Source organism: Heloderma suspectum, chromosome 5, assembly GCF_057233095.1.
Source record: "Heloderma suspectum isolate Gila_16-S chromosome 5, 16-S_ref, whole genome shotgun sequence".
NCBI lineage: Eukaryota > Metazoa > Chordata > Lepidosauria > Squamata > Helodermatidae > Heloderma > Heloderma suspectum.
The window spans coordinates 36,075,052-36,089,826 of record NC_139462.1 but is presented as its reverse complement, the minus strand read 5'-3'; the positions used below and the strand labels follow the sequence as shown (position 1 = coordinate 36,089,826).

General features: G+C 45.6%; 1 protein-coding gene across 4 annotated transcripts in view; it reads left to right on the top strand.

Annotated features, from left to right (window-relative positions):
- The first annotated feature begins 7,373 nt into the window (after positions 1-7,373).
- PPA2 (inorganic pyrophosphatase 2) overlaps positions 7,374-14,775 on the top strand; it is a 47,266-nt gene continuing 39,864 nt past the window's right edge. For all 4 annotated transcript variants that reach the window (XM_084855763.1, XM_084855761.1, XM_084855762.1 and 1 more), the window contains exons 1-3: positions 7,374-7,611; positions 12,710-12,774; positions 13,999-14,043. In XM_084855763.1, coding sequence (XP_084711889.1) covers positions 7,395-7,611; positions 12,710-12,774; positions 13,999-14,043 — 327 coding nt within the window. In that variant the 5' untranslated portion in view covers positions 7,374-7,394. The remainder of the gene's footprint in view (positions 7,612-12,709; positions 12,775-13,998; positions 14,044-14,775) is intronic.

Genomic DNA, 14,775 nt, shown 5'->3' with positions numbered 1-14,775 from the left:
ACCTGACTGCCACCTCTACAGCCTAGCAGGACTCCACCCCTATGAAGTCATCCTTTAGTACACTGACTGGGGAACCAGACACCTGTTACCTGAGAGACTTGCAGCACATTGTATAGCATTGCACCCGGGGCTGCTTTCCCTCGCTAGCCCTTGTATGTGCATGTGCCTGTGCTCTTGTATTTATCCTTCTTTACTTTTTCTATTTATTTTTACGTAATAAGGCACTTTTATATCTATAAAAAATCTCTGCAGAAGCAAACCCATTGCATAGCCGTCCCTTCAGGTGAAGTGGGTGGAGAATGCTGATATTTCCACTTGATGGCTAGTGGATACCCGAGTCATTATTATGCAGAGCAAAGTGATGGAGTCTCCATTCTCATGTTTAAGGACTTTATCAACAATTCCAGGTAGAAGTTCATTCTTTTCAGGGCTGGTGGAAGACATTTTGCTGCCTGAGATGGAGCAGCAAATGCTTGCCCCTCCCCGCAAGTCAAGGTGTATACTGGAGGCATGTCAAGTTATTTTTGACACCTGAGGCAGAAAATCCCACACCCACCTTTCTCCGTTCTCTGGCAGTGAAAAAAAAAAAAAGCGATACATTTCATTTCATTTATTATATTCCTATGCCACCCCATAACCAAAGCTCTCTGGGTGGTTCACAAAAATTTAAAACAATTAAAATACATTACATAAAGTATAAAACCATTCAACTAAGGACATAAAACAGATGGCACACACTACAGCAACATATATCTAAAACAATTTAAAACTATCAGTCAGAAACAATCGAGGACCTGATCAAAAGACTCATGATATGCTGCCAAATGCCTGAGAAAAGAGGGCAGTTTTAACCTGGCTCCAAAAAGATGACAATGTTGGCACCAGACGGGCCTCATCAAGAAAATCATTCCATAAATGGGGGGGGGCACCACCAAGAAGGCCCTCTCCCTTGTTGCCTTCCCTGAGCATCCCTCAGAGGAGGCTCCTGGAGGACGGCCTTGGATGCAGAGCATAGTGTACAGAAATTACTTGTCTAACAATGTGCTGCCCTTTCATAACATCCAAAAACAGTTTCCTGAGGTGACCGCATCACTCTGCTTAATGGGATGGCCAGCCCTGGAAACCTATGCTTGTGTATAAGGGCCAAACTACACTTTAAAAAAAGGGTATATATACTTAAAAAAATAATTCTGACTTTCCTCCAAAGATCTGAGGGTGGCATACAAGACTCTCTTGCCATATTATTCTCACAAGAACCTAGTGAGGTAGGTTAGGCTGAGAAAGATTAATTAAGAGAGCAATCCTATGGCCCTTAGACAGAGTCTGGGGGGCCATAGGATAATTCAGATTCCTGGATCTGAGGTCAGAGACAGCACTCTGACTGCAGATCCAAAAATCTATGCTCCCTGCCCCCTCCCTGCTGGCATGGAGAGAACTGTGCTGGCTGCCTCTCCAAGGTTGCAAAATGGGATAAAGGGAGCGTGCCAGTGGGTGGGGAGGGGAGGAGACTGCCTAAACTGGGATACAATGTATCCTGAGGCCTCCCAGCCCATTTCCCTCTCGTTCCAACATGCCCGGCTAGATGGATGAAAAAGTCTGTCTAGATAAACTGCAGAGTAGGAGGAGCATCCGCCAGTCTTCCTGGTCTGCATAGGATGCCTGTAAGCCTCTGAGTTTGGAGGCTTATGGGCATTGCCGTAGGATTTCTCCCTAACTATGGAATTCACTTCCACAAGATGTAGTGATGGCCACCACTTTGGATGGCTTTAAAAGGGGATTGGACAAATTCATGGAGTGCAAGGCTATCAGTGACTACTAGTCCTGATGGCTATGTGCTTTCTCCAGTATCAGAGTCAGTGAGCCTATATACACCAGTTGCTGGGGAACATAGGTGGGAGGCTGCTGTTGCGCTCATGCCCTGTTTGTGGGTTCCTGGTCAACAGCTGGTTGGCCACTGTGTGAGCAGAATATTGGACTGGATGGACCTTAGTCTGATCCAACATGGCTCTTCTTATGTTCTTATGACCCAAGGTGTCTAAGTAAGCTTCATGGCTGAGTGGGGATTTGAAGTGCCCTTGTGCCAACATGTCCAAAGACCAAGCTTACTCAGAAGATCAAATGTTCCATTTGCAAAAACAATAGGCATTTGAGTGGATACGGATGAGAATTGACAGAGAGGATACTTAAAAACATCTGACACAGCGGATGCTTACCTTTGGAGCAAGGATAGTAAAATGGTTGACATGCCACTTAGCTATGCAAATTATTCAAAATCTAAGATGAGATATACTGAAATATGTGGTAACTAGCTTCAGCAAAAGGCATTTATATTTCACAGTGAGAATGTAAACCATGTATTTATTTGCACAGTAAGCAAGCACCATTATGTTCATGTTAATTGAAGCCCTACTAACGTTAATGTTCATATGCATTTTCTATATATAAGGTAGCTTTTTCCTAAGTGAGGGAACAGGTGCTGATCTCCACATGGAAAATATTGGTACTGTGTTCCCAAGCAACAATATTAGAAGCATATCAGAGGTTATTGTTCTGTGGTCAGTACTAATTTTTGTCTGCTCCTCCAATCATGACTGTGCCAAAGGCATTATCACACCTCTGATAGCTGCTAGGTAAACTAAATGTTCCTTGTTCTTTGTAACTAACTCCTTGTCACTAGTATATGGCATTTTCTGGGGGATGGGGGGTTTCACAGCAAGATTCAAAGGCTTTCTTTTAAATACAGCCAAGTTGTTAATTGTAAAGAGCACTTGCTGAATAACTATAGCCACATTATTTATTATATCTACAACCAACCTTTCTTCCGTGATGGAAATCAAGGCAGCATGCATAGGGTTTCCAGGTGATCACTGAAGCTAAGCAGGTCTGAGTCTGGTCAGTGCCTGGATGGGAGGCCACCTTGAAACCCACATGACTGCAGTATTATGTACCTTCAGACTTCGACATGAGATAGTCAACAGAGGTTGCCAATCACCCTCCCCCCCTTTTTGAAGCAACAGCATTTAGGCCTTCAGCATGCATAGTTAATACATAGGACATTACCTTGTTGATCAGGACTGCCAAGGAATAATCACCATGGCTTTAAGGAGAGAGCCTGATGAGTCAGTTCCATCGTCTGACAGCCTAGTATTGCGAAGACCGACCTGGAAGTGATTGTATAGAGCTGGGAAAGGTGCAGAAAAGGGCAATCAAAATCATCACGGGGTTGGCGCAACTCCCCTCTATGTGGAAAGATTGTAAAACTAGGTGCCCTTTAGTTTAGAAAGATGTGGAAGAACCAAACTACATGTTCCTTTAAAGATGTAGCTGCTGCTTTTTTTAAACTCTAAAGTAAGTGCAAGGGACCCAATCTGGATTGGGACCCTAGTGTGGGAGAGGGGAGAAGGGGCTTTTGCTCTTTGCCCCCACCCAGGGTTGGGGGGCCTGCACCTGCAACTTGAATTGCCCCAAAATGATCCATTGAAACAAACGGATAAGCCTATCAATGGCTACTAGTCATGATAGCTATAAGCTACTTCCAGGGTCAGAGGCAGCAAGTGTCTCAATACCAGTTGGTAGGGGACAACACTGGGAGAAGGCTATTGCTGTCACGTCCCCCTTGTGGGCTGCCCAGAGGCATGTGCTTGGCCACAGTGAGAAACATAATGCTGGCCTAGGTAGGTGTGTGGTCTGATTCAAGAGGGCTGTTCCTATGTTCTTATCTCGGGCATCTCAGGTGGGCTACTTGAGATCCTTTAATGAGAGATGCCAAAGATTGGATCTGGACCCTTATGTAAAGCCTTATGTTGGTTGTCAAGGTGGCTTGAGCCCTTCCCTCACTTTTGTTGTTGCCGCATGCATGTCCTGTGCAATTTAATTACGCAGCCCTTGGTGACTTTATAAGAAGACTGAAGTGGGACATCTTTGGTTAATGAACGGGCAAGGAAGTAAACATTTCAGCAGCCCCCCTGCAACTTCTAGAGCTTTGCAGGAGGCAGACTTTAAAGACAGCATTTATCATGGGCCCTTCTTAAGGAGCCATTGGTTGCAACCAAGCTCCTGTGGCAGAGAGCTCTGAAGTGGAAGTAATAAAAACCACATGGCTGTCTTTCTGAGAACTTTGGACATTGCACCTATGACCTGTTATATAATTTATCCCTAGTTACAATGGTAAGATAAGAACAGACCCAAGGTAAATGCAACAAAAAGAAATGTAGATAACTGAAGGAACAAAAATGTCACTTGTATGTTGCTTACTAACAATAAAAGCTGATCAATTCAGAAATAACCAGTGTTCATCGGACAAAACTGAGTGTTCAGAGTGGCTTCTCATAGCAGGGGCATGAGCTCTTGAAGGCAGCCAAAAACCCGTCTGCAGTTTCTGTGCATGGCTTGTCCCTTGAGATCATGTTGGAAATCTTACCTTTGATCAGCTCTGTGTATTTTTCAGACCATCATCTAAGTCTAGTATGAAAAACTTACAAAATTTGAGAACCTGCTATACAGTGGGAGGAGGGCTATTTGGGAAGGTTGCCCCTACCCTCCATGTTTTAGACCCTATGTGGTCAGAGTTACCAGCTGGCCAGAAATGTAAAAACAAAACAAAAAAACCTGCCAGGCTGTTTTTTGTCCCTTTAACTGCGATATGATGTGCAGAAATCAGTGGCTGACGTTATTCAAGGCATAGAGCTAAAAACTATAACCTGTCACTTGGTGTACATCAAACTGCTGTTAAGGTGACGCTGGCTTGGGACAGTCCAAAAGTGGACAACTGTAGTATTTTGCTCTGTTTATTTCTGTTTTTATGGCCACCCCAGGCATCAGAGCCTAAGTGTCTGGTATTCTAGCAGCTACTCTTAGGTACAGGTTTGGTACGTGTCAGCAACATCCACCCAAAGGGAGAAAACAGGTACACTACTCAATATATATAATTGGAGAGTATGCCAAATCACATGCTCAATAAATGCACTGGGAAAGTAAATTTCATCGATAGAGAAAAACAGTCAATTTTGGGTAAAGGGGAGGCAGATCAATAACTCTTGGATAAAGAGGGATCTAGTGTGGTGTGTATCTTTTGGCACGTTGACGATCTGGTGCAGTGGCAGCTGGTGACTCCAGTTCCAGAGGGACAGTGCTTCCATTCTGGGTTTTAGTTACCACCAGTCAAAACTCTAAAGGTGCTATCCAAGGCGCTGAACCTCATCCCCAAAATGGGTTCAGCACCTTGGATAGCACCTTTAGAGTTTTGACTGGTTGTATTTAAAACCCTGAATAGAACCACCACCCCTCCAGAACTGGAGTCACTACCTGCCACTGATCTGGAGCTATGGTGTTCCGAGTAAAGAAAGCTGGTATTTATAAGCAAATCTCCACTGGTGAACTGATTGCTTGAAGGCACTGCTACTGCATGTTATGAGGAAAGGTTTATGAGAAAGACTGATTTAATGAAGTTATGTGACCTTAATGAGCCCTAGAGACTTTGCAGAGAATTCAAACGAGGAGGATCTGTAAACCCAGGAAGAACTAATGCATGTTTTTCATGCTTCAGTAAAAAGGGAGTTTGAGTTTATATATATACAAAAGATGAGTGTGCTGTGTGTACATAGGGAGAAGGTGACCAGATTTTCAAAATAAGCACTCAAGAAATGAAAGGGATGAGTTTTATGTTTTCGAGAAAGAGCCAAATGAGAGCTCAAAAAATTAATGGGCTGTTTTATTAGCAAAGCTTGCAAAAATCTTTTAGATGTTATTACTTTGGGAATGGGGGATGTTGTGCAGAAGTCAGTATCAAGGAAATATGTGTTTTCTATTTCAGAAACCCTGTCATCTTGCATCCAGAACAATGTACATAATATGTAATCTTCTGGACTGGCAAAGGGGTCCCATGTGCTTCACTGTCTCGCACTGAAATACATGGGATTAAAAATGCTTAACTTTTACCAGATTGTGCCTGATTCCTAACATTTGACAACAGTCAATCACAGAGTGAAACATCCAGGTTTAAATCCTGACATAAACCCTGTTTTTTGTCCACACTTTTAGTCCCCACAGGAAATCACAGTACTGTTCTTTATTGTTTAATATGAGTCTTACAATAGTCTTTTTGCTTCAAGGATCTTATTGTTGTACAGTCTTGGTTATTTTTTTTGCTTCTGACCTTCCTGGTTCAAACATTGATTTGATCCATCCTGTTTGCAGAGACTCAACCCCGAACCACATGATCTTTGCATATATAGATTTTTCATCAAGTAAGCATCATGTCTTATCCATTTAGCAGGTGTGAGCCAGCAGCTCTCTTTGGACAGGTAAGGGCCACAAACAGGGGTTACTTCCAGAAACTTTTTGGAAAGTAAGAATCCTGACCAGGATTAATGAACTAGTTTCAAACTGGTCTGACTGGTTCTCTTTTAGCCTCTTGGCTATTCTGCTTTGGTTTCCAGTGATGGGATTAAACATTTGTAATTGAAAACTAACTGACCTGTCCAAAAGGGCAATAGGGATTTCCCCATCTCCTCTTGGAGAGGTATTAAATCTACTTGTGATCTGCAATATTACCTGCTTTTCTGATCGTTATGGTTACCCGTTTTTCAACCGACCTCTACACCGACCTGTGGGTTCAGTTTCCAGCAGTTAGCAGCTGGCAGCATTTATCAACTTGCTGTGAAAAGCTTCAGCGGGGACCTTCTCCCAATGCGTACCGATAGACCTGATTGCAGCCTGGACGCTTGTTAAGGGAGACAGATGCTGCGCCTGGTGGAAATTCTCCTTTTGATGAAATTCACGCGCGTTTTCCCACCCCAGCGTTACGTCAACCTTTGTTTCAATCACTGGCCCTTCAAAATCCAAGGCCGCTAGACTATTTATTTATTTATTTTATTTATTCATTGCATATATACCCCGCCTTTTTTTTCCTCTTGCAAGGAACCCAAGGCGGCTTACATTATCTTCCTCCTCTCCATTTTATCCTCACAACAACAACCCTGTGAGGTGGGTTGGGCTGAGAGTCTGTGACTGGCCCACAGTCACCCAGTGAGCTTCCATGGCCGAGTGGGGACCAAAACCCGGATCTCCCAGCTCCTAGTCCAACACGATGGCCATTACAGATTACTTTTCAGTGGCAGAGGCAACATGCCTCCGAACTCCAGTTGCTGGGGGACAACAGCAGAGGGGCATTGCCCCCACGCGCTGTTCGCGGGCACCCCGGAGGCATCTGTAGCCGTGAAGCCCCCGCCCCGGACGCCCGGCTTTGGAGCCTCTGCCCATTTTCCTCCCGCTTGCCCGGAAAGAAGGCGGAGGGCGACGGCAGGGCTGCGGCTTCAGCGGCGGCGGCTGAGCATGCTCACGCCCCGCCCGCCGCGCCGGAGGAGGGGCTGCCCGGAGAAGCGGAAGGCATCGGCATGCGCGCGGGCGCCGCTCTGGGTCGGCTGCTGCGGCTGCCTTCGGCGGCTCGGCGCGGCCGCGCCTCCTGCAGCAGCAGCAGCAGCCGCGGGACGCCAGCGCGCCTTCTGCAGCCGTGGGCCGCGCTGGGCTGCCGCTGGCACGGCGGCTTCATGGCTGGCTACGGCACGGAGCTGCGCGGGCGGCTCCACTCGCCGGATTGCCGCGTCTACTTTAGTGAGTAGCGGCCCCCCGGGAAGCCGCGTGCGCGGCCAGAGCCGCGGACGCCCCCGGAGCCGGACCGCGGCGGGCGGCGTTCGAATTGGAACGCTCTGGGGCACGGCGTTCTGGGGCGAGGCTTGAGCGCCGGGGAAGAATCGCGTGCCGGGGCGGGGCTTAAGGGGGACCCGCCCCTTCGGGGGGTTGTAATTTAAGGACGCGGAGAGGCGCCTTGCCGGGTCTGAGCGACGGTCGGGCCGCTGTGCGCGGCTAGCAGCGGGCAGTCTGGGGCGCCCCCGCCTGTGGGCATGCAGCCAGGGCTGCCTGGGCAGCAGCCCTATGAGGGAGGGTCGCAGAAGCGTGGAGGAAAGGCGAGCATGATAGAGGCGCGTAGGATTATGCGTGGAGTGGCGAGGGAGACATTTCCCCCCCCCCCCTCTCTCAATACTAGAACCCGGGGTCATCTCATGGGGAGGGGAGATTCAGGACGGATGAAAGGAAGAACTTCACGCAGCGCAGGGTTAATGTGGAATTCCCTACCACGAGATGTAGGGCTGGCCACCAGTTTGGCTGGCTTTACAGGGGGGTTAGATGAATTCCTGTAGAGAAGGCAGCCAATGGCTACTGGTCTTGCTGGCTCTGTGCTGCCTCCAGTATCAGAGGCAGTATACTGGGGGACATGAAGCGGATTGGGGAGGGGAGATTCAGGACGGATGAAAGGAAGAACTTCACGCAGCACAGAGTTAATGTGGAATTCCCTACCATGAGATGTAGGGCTGGCCATCAGTTTGGCTGGCTTTACAGGGGGGTTAGATGAATTCCTGGAGGAGAAGGCAGTCAATGGCTTCTGGTCCTGATGGCTCTGTGCTGCCTCCAGTATCAGAGGCATTATGCCGGGGGACATGGGTGGGCGGTTGCACTCACATCCCGCCTCCCTCTGCACCTCCTGAAAATCTGGGAGTTGGGAAAGCCTTGGGAATGGTGTGGGATCTTGTGGATCGGGACGCAGATGGAGGGGAATGTTGGTACAAATCCCTGCCCGTCCGCTTGATGTGAGCAGGAGCAACTGAGGATCCATACATAGGATCAGTGGAGGCTGGTGGTGCTAATGTCAGTGGGGCTGTGAATCCGCTCTGGGCTTCAGTCAGAACTGTGAAAGAGCTATCCGAGATGCTGAACCCAACCCCCCAAAGTGGTTCAGCACCTTGGACAGCTCCTTTAGAGTTCTGGCTGGTTCTGACTGAAACCCAGAGTGGATGCACAGCCCCACTGACATCGGTGCCACCAGCCTCCACTGCATAGGCTTCGTGCAGATTCTTACGTGACTTCTGCGGTAGAATTTTATTCTATCTAGCACAGCCCTTAGGGAATGGGTGGGCAGATTTTAGGCTTGTTGGGTTTACCTACCTCACAGGGTTGTTAGGATAAAATGGAGAGGAGGAGGAGAATTGTATATGCCACCTTGGGTTCCTTAGGAGGAAAAGAGGTGGGATATAAATGTAATAAATACATAAGTAACAGAGAGAAAACTAAACAGAATGCTGGACTGGATGTGCCATTGGCCTGATCCAGAATGGCTCTTCTTATGTACAGCAAATTTATTATCTATTTATTTTATTTTTGCCCGCCTTTCTACCCAAAAATGGCACTCAAGGCAGCTACTCACCCAGAGATCTGCCAGCAGATCCTGATCTACCGTCAGCCCACCCCTGCAGCAGGAGTGAGGAGAAAGCATTATGTGAAGTTTTGGGGCAGTCTCAGATGTGACAGGCATTTCTTGATAGGAACTCTCTTGGAATCTATAGGATTGCCTAGTATGTATTTTGCTGAGTATATGTCATTGTTACCATGATGGGTACACCATGAAAATACATAAGCTCTGCTTTTCGCTTGGGAAGCTGAAGGGTGCCACTGTATTGTAAGTTCTGACTCTTAGGGTGCAGTCCTGTTTGATCCGTCCTGGGTACTTGGAAGCTTATGAGTATTCAGTGCAGAGCAGGAGGCGTGCGTTTGCGAGCTTCTCCAGGCAGCCGGCACTTTTTCTCCATGCTGGCTGCCAGGGGACAGGGGCGGGGAGCTCGGACTCCTGGGTCTGAGGTCAGAGTGCTGCCTCTGGCCTTGGATCCAGGGATCTGAAATATCCTGTGTCCCCCAAATGTTCTCTAGGGATCAGAGGATTGCTCCCTCCATCAGGTTATTACCTCGGTTTTGTCGATAAAATCCGATGCTCTGTTCTCCATACGTTTGTTCAAAATTTATTCAATGGTCTTGTTTCCAAGTAAGTAGGCATAGAATTTTTATTTATTTTATTATTAAGGGCCATCCGCAGCTGGAGTTCCGGCCTTGACTGGCTGCTGCGGACGCAAATGGCGGCTGCCATAGCAGCTGCCATTTGTGTCCAGCCAGGCTGCCGTGATAGGCTACATAAGTATTTATGTAGCCTATCTCTGCAGGCAAAACAAACAAACAAACAAAAACAGCGTATGCAAATGGCGGCTACAGCAGCCGCCATTTGCGTTCCCTATTTTTCGCCGTTTTAGCCTACGTAAATATTTACATAGGCTATTAAAGCGAAAAAAAAGGGAATGCAAATAGCGTAGTGGGTGCTATTTGCGTTCTTTTTTTCCCACTGTTTTAGCCTACATAAATATTTACGTAAGCTATTACAGTGAAAAAAAAGGAACGCAAATAGCACCCACTGCGCTATTTACATTCCCCTTTTTTCCCGCCGTAATAGCCTATGTAAATATTTACATACATACGGCGAAAAATAGGGAATGCAAATGGCGGCCGCCATAGCCGCTGCTATTTGCCTACGCTGTGTTTTTTTTTTTTGCTTGCCGTGATAGGCTATGTAAATACTTACGTAGCCTATCACGGCAAACAGCAGATGCAAAGGGCGGCTGCGGCAGCTGGTCGAAAGACCAGCCACCGCCGCTGGAGCCTCCACCGGAGCTGCTGCTGGCGGAATATCCGCCCCAGGTAAGCTTCGTCCCAGGGGGGAATCCGTGGGGGGTGGGAGGCTGTTCCGCCACGGATTTCGGGGGGCCGAATGCCAGTGCATTCGGCCTCATTGATATCCGTGGCAGAATTCTCTGCCATCCCTAGAATTGAGGCTTCAGAATACACACTCATATGCTCAGTTTCCTCATCATTGTAGTGTCTATGCTAGGTACTGGTTGTTCCACAGCAGATATGCCAGTGGTTAAAAATATAGGCATAATCCACTGGGAAGGTTAGAGGCCAGAGCTCAGTTGATAGAGGATATGATTCATATGCACAAGGTTCCATGCTCAACCCCTTGCATCTCCATTAAATGTAGCAGGGCTGGGAAAAGCCTCAACGGAGACCCTGAAGAACTGTTGCTGGTCAAAGTAGGCGGCTCTGGGCTAGATGGACCAGGGATTTCACTGGATAGAAGGCAGCCTCATATGTTTATGTAAAGCTCTCCTGCATACTTTTTGTTGAAATGTAGCCGCATAAGAGCACAGCATGTTAAATATTTACACATTCCTGAATATGGAATGTAAGTGGTATAGTACACTTGTGCTTTCCTTGTTGGTGTACATAAGAACTTGAGAGCCATGGTGCCTCAAACCAAGGGTCCATCTAGTCTGGCATTCTTTCCACAGAGTAGCCAACCAGCTTGCCTGTGGGAAATCCAAAAGTAAGACTTAAGTGCAATAGCTGCTAGTCAATGGTTACTAGTCTGGATGGCTATATGCTACCTCCAATATCAGAGGCAGTATGCCTATGTATACCAGCAGCTGGTGGTGGAGGTTGCTGTTGCGTTTATGTCCTGCTTGTGGGTTTCCCATGGGCAGCTGGTTGGCCACTGTGTGAACAGAATGCTGGGCTAGATGACCCTTAGTCTGATCCAGCATGGCTCTCCTTATGTTCTTAATAGCACCTTCCCATTCATGTTCCCTAGCAACTGCTGTACATAGGTATGCTAATCCTTCAAACGGGCATGGATGAACAAGTTCCAGTGTTGGTTACTTTTCAGACAAAGGCCCTATGCAGGTATTTGCCCACACATGTGAAGGCTGAAACTATGTCTGAAGGGAGATTGTAACCACTTCTCCGCAAAATCAAGGAGCACCATACCTACGTCCAGATGGAAGTTGTTAAAATCACTTCAGGCCCTTCTAGTCAACATGGGGAGGTTGGGGGTTAAAGGACAGAGCCAGAGTGAGCCCGTGTTCCCTTCAGACTTTCAATTTAGTGACATCTGCATAGGGCTAAAATAGTTTCTGTTAGGGTACAATCCCATGCATGTTTAGACAGAAAAAAGTCTCTAGCCAGTCATGCATGCTCTAGCCAGTCAGACTTTTTTCTCACTAAACATGCATAGGATTGCACTATTATCTAGAAATTAATTGAATGGATTAGGTTTTTTAAAAAAAATAATTAGCTCAGCCTTTCCCATTCTGGTGCCCTCCAGATGTGTTGGACCACAGCTCCCAGAATCCTCGAGCCTGGAGGATGCTGGGATTTATTGTCGAACACATCTGGAGGGCACCGGATTAGGGAAGGTTGAATTAGTCTCTATCTATAAAAATCATGGTGTTGAGATGGGGGAAAAGGCAAGGGTCTAGACGTATTGGGATGTACATTATTGCCTATTGACTGCAGAATAGGAAAGTAGCAACATAACTTTTATGGTAAACCAACACTAGAGTTTTCAGGTATCTTTGACACTGTCACTTTCAGGTATCTTTTCAGTGACATGGGGTTACTGGAGTTAGTGGTCTGGTATGGACGATTATATTTCAGGTTAATACCCTGGCTTGTTCCAAAGCTGGTAACCATAGTGTCCTGGCTTGGATGAAACAGGAAACTATGATTAATTGGAAACTTCCTGGTTTGATTCTTCATACCAAGAAGGGAGGAACAAAGTGGCTCCATGCATGTGCAAAAGGCATATCTTGGCTTATTAAACCAAGAAATGATCATCGATATGCAGCCATTGCATATGTTCTAGCTAAACAAACAGCATTTATTTGACTATAAATAACTGCAAATTCCTTTGTGTCTTTAGAGATGGATGCAAGCAGGTGAAATGTATACTCTTTTTTTATGTGTGCGCTCATAACTTTTTTTTTTAATCTTGTAGAAAATTCAAAGGGAAAATACATTTCCCCGTTCCATGACATTCCTCTGTTTGCTGGATCAAATGAGGTAATTATGTCCATAACACTCTTATTTGTTCAACTTGCTGGAAGGTGAGGTCTTCTAAGGGTAGAAATGTAAAATTTCCAGATAGTTTGAAGCTGTGTGGAAAAAAAGTTTTTTTTTTCTGGGAACAAAAATTTGGGGGAAAATTGAAAATAAGCAATACTTATTTTTTTAGCACTCTTTACAGATCTAAAGTCACTTTGTTACTTTAGGGCAGCCTTCCTAACCTGGTCCCCGCCAGATATTGTGGACTTCAGCTCCCATCAGCCTCAGGCAGGATGGGCAATGGTCAGGAATGCTGGCCATTGTAGTCCAAAACATCTGTAGGGCACCGGGTTGAGGAAGGCTGCTTTAGGAACGTAAAGCAGCCTTTGTGTTCCTAAAGTTATATTATGCACAACTTGGTTTGCTCATAAATTTATCATTATATTTGAAAACTTTAAAAAGTGAACTCAGGAATCAGCTTGATTGTTTGAAAGCACCAGCAGCCACAGGCCTGGAAATTTCTTAATCTTTTTGCTCAGTCTTTTTGCTTTTAGTATCTTTATAGTGTTTGTAATTTATTTGTTTTTATGCTGTGTTTTAATTAAGATTTTGTTCATCTGGATTTTATTGTGAGCTGCCTCGAGCACCATTTTTTGGGTGCAAAAGTGGGATAGAAATTAATTAATTAAATACTATTCCACCCTCCAGTCATAGTCCCAGGTCAGTTTACAAAAAGACAAACATGTAAATACTGCAACATATTAATTGTTCCAACACATGGTGACAATTTCCATTTATACTAGTCATGAATGGAATCTTCGAATCAGTTAAAAAGGTGTTAGTCAGAGGAAGGTAAATGTGCTTCCTTCCTGTGTGCCTTTATTTGAGAATAACTCAGTGTTGAACTCAGTGGAGTTTATTCCTGTAAACCTGATAGGATTGGGGTATGTATTTCACTGAAATGGGTAGCAGTTGTGGGCAGAGCTGTTTAATTTCAGTCGGAAGTTAAACACATATACAGCCTGATCCTGTGCATATTTACTTGCAAGTATGTTCCGCTAGGTTCAGTGGAGTTTACTCCCAAGTCAGTGCCGAAAGGATTGTAGCCTTGATTTTCCCTGGTTTGAGCCTGATGCCTGTGTTTGATAGCTTTTAATTAAACTACTTTCTTACTCAGAACCATATCTTAGATTTATGAATATAAGCATAAGTTATGCAGTGATTTTTATATTTCCTATACAGGATGAGGAGATTCCTGCAAAGAGATCAAAAATAAATGGAAATGAGGTATGATCACAGAGCTTTAACTTGAGATTATTTGCTGTGCTGTACTGGTTTTGACTGGGGGAAAAACGGGTAGGTAGGCATTTTTTAAAAAACTAAAAGCAGCTGACTGATTGATCTCTGGCATGTTCATTTCCTTGCACTGAAGCCAGGGTTGAGGAAAATAGGTGTTAAGAAGTCTGTGGGTTTTACACGGCTTGTTTGTTTTGCCTTGAACCCACAGCTGGTTTCCAGTTAAAAATTCAGAAACTTCCCTGAAGCCTGTAGTCATTCCTGCCACCACTCCAGATGAGCGCTTAATTCATATTTCAGTAGGCAAATATTTCAACATACAAATGCCAAAGCTTGGAAGGTCTTGGATATCCTTTTTGTTTCTCCTTTAGTTGGGCAAAAAAATAAAATACATCCGTGTTCTCTCCATCTGCCAGTATCTTTCTGAAATATAAACTGCTAGACTTTCAGGTAGTACTTAGCTATTGGTATCTCTCTGCACTCTGTGAAACATTTTACTAGATTGGGTGTGGTGTAAACTTATATACATTGCTTTAATTGAGGGGATTATTGTTATTTTTTTACATCTGCAAACGCACACACAGAGACCTGGCTCATATAAGCACCACTGCTGGGCGTTTTTTTAATATTCAAGCCATGGTTACGGCTTGTCGTGTCATCTGAACCTGGGAACTGGAGGTTGTGCCAGGGTTAAACAATCCTCAGATAACTGTAGAACAGGCC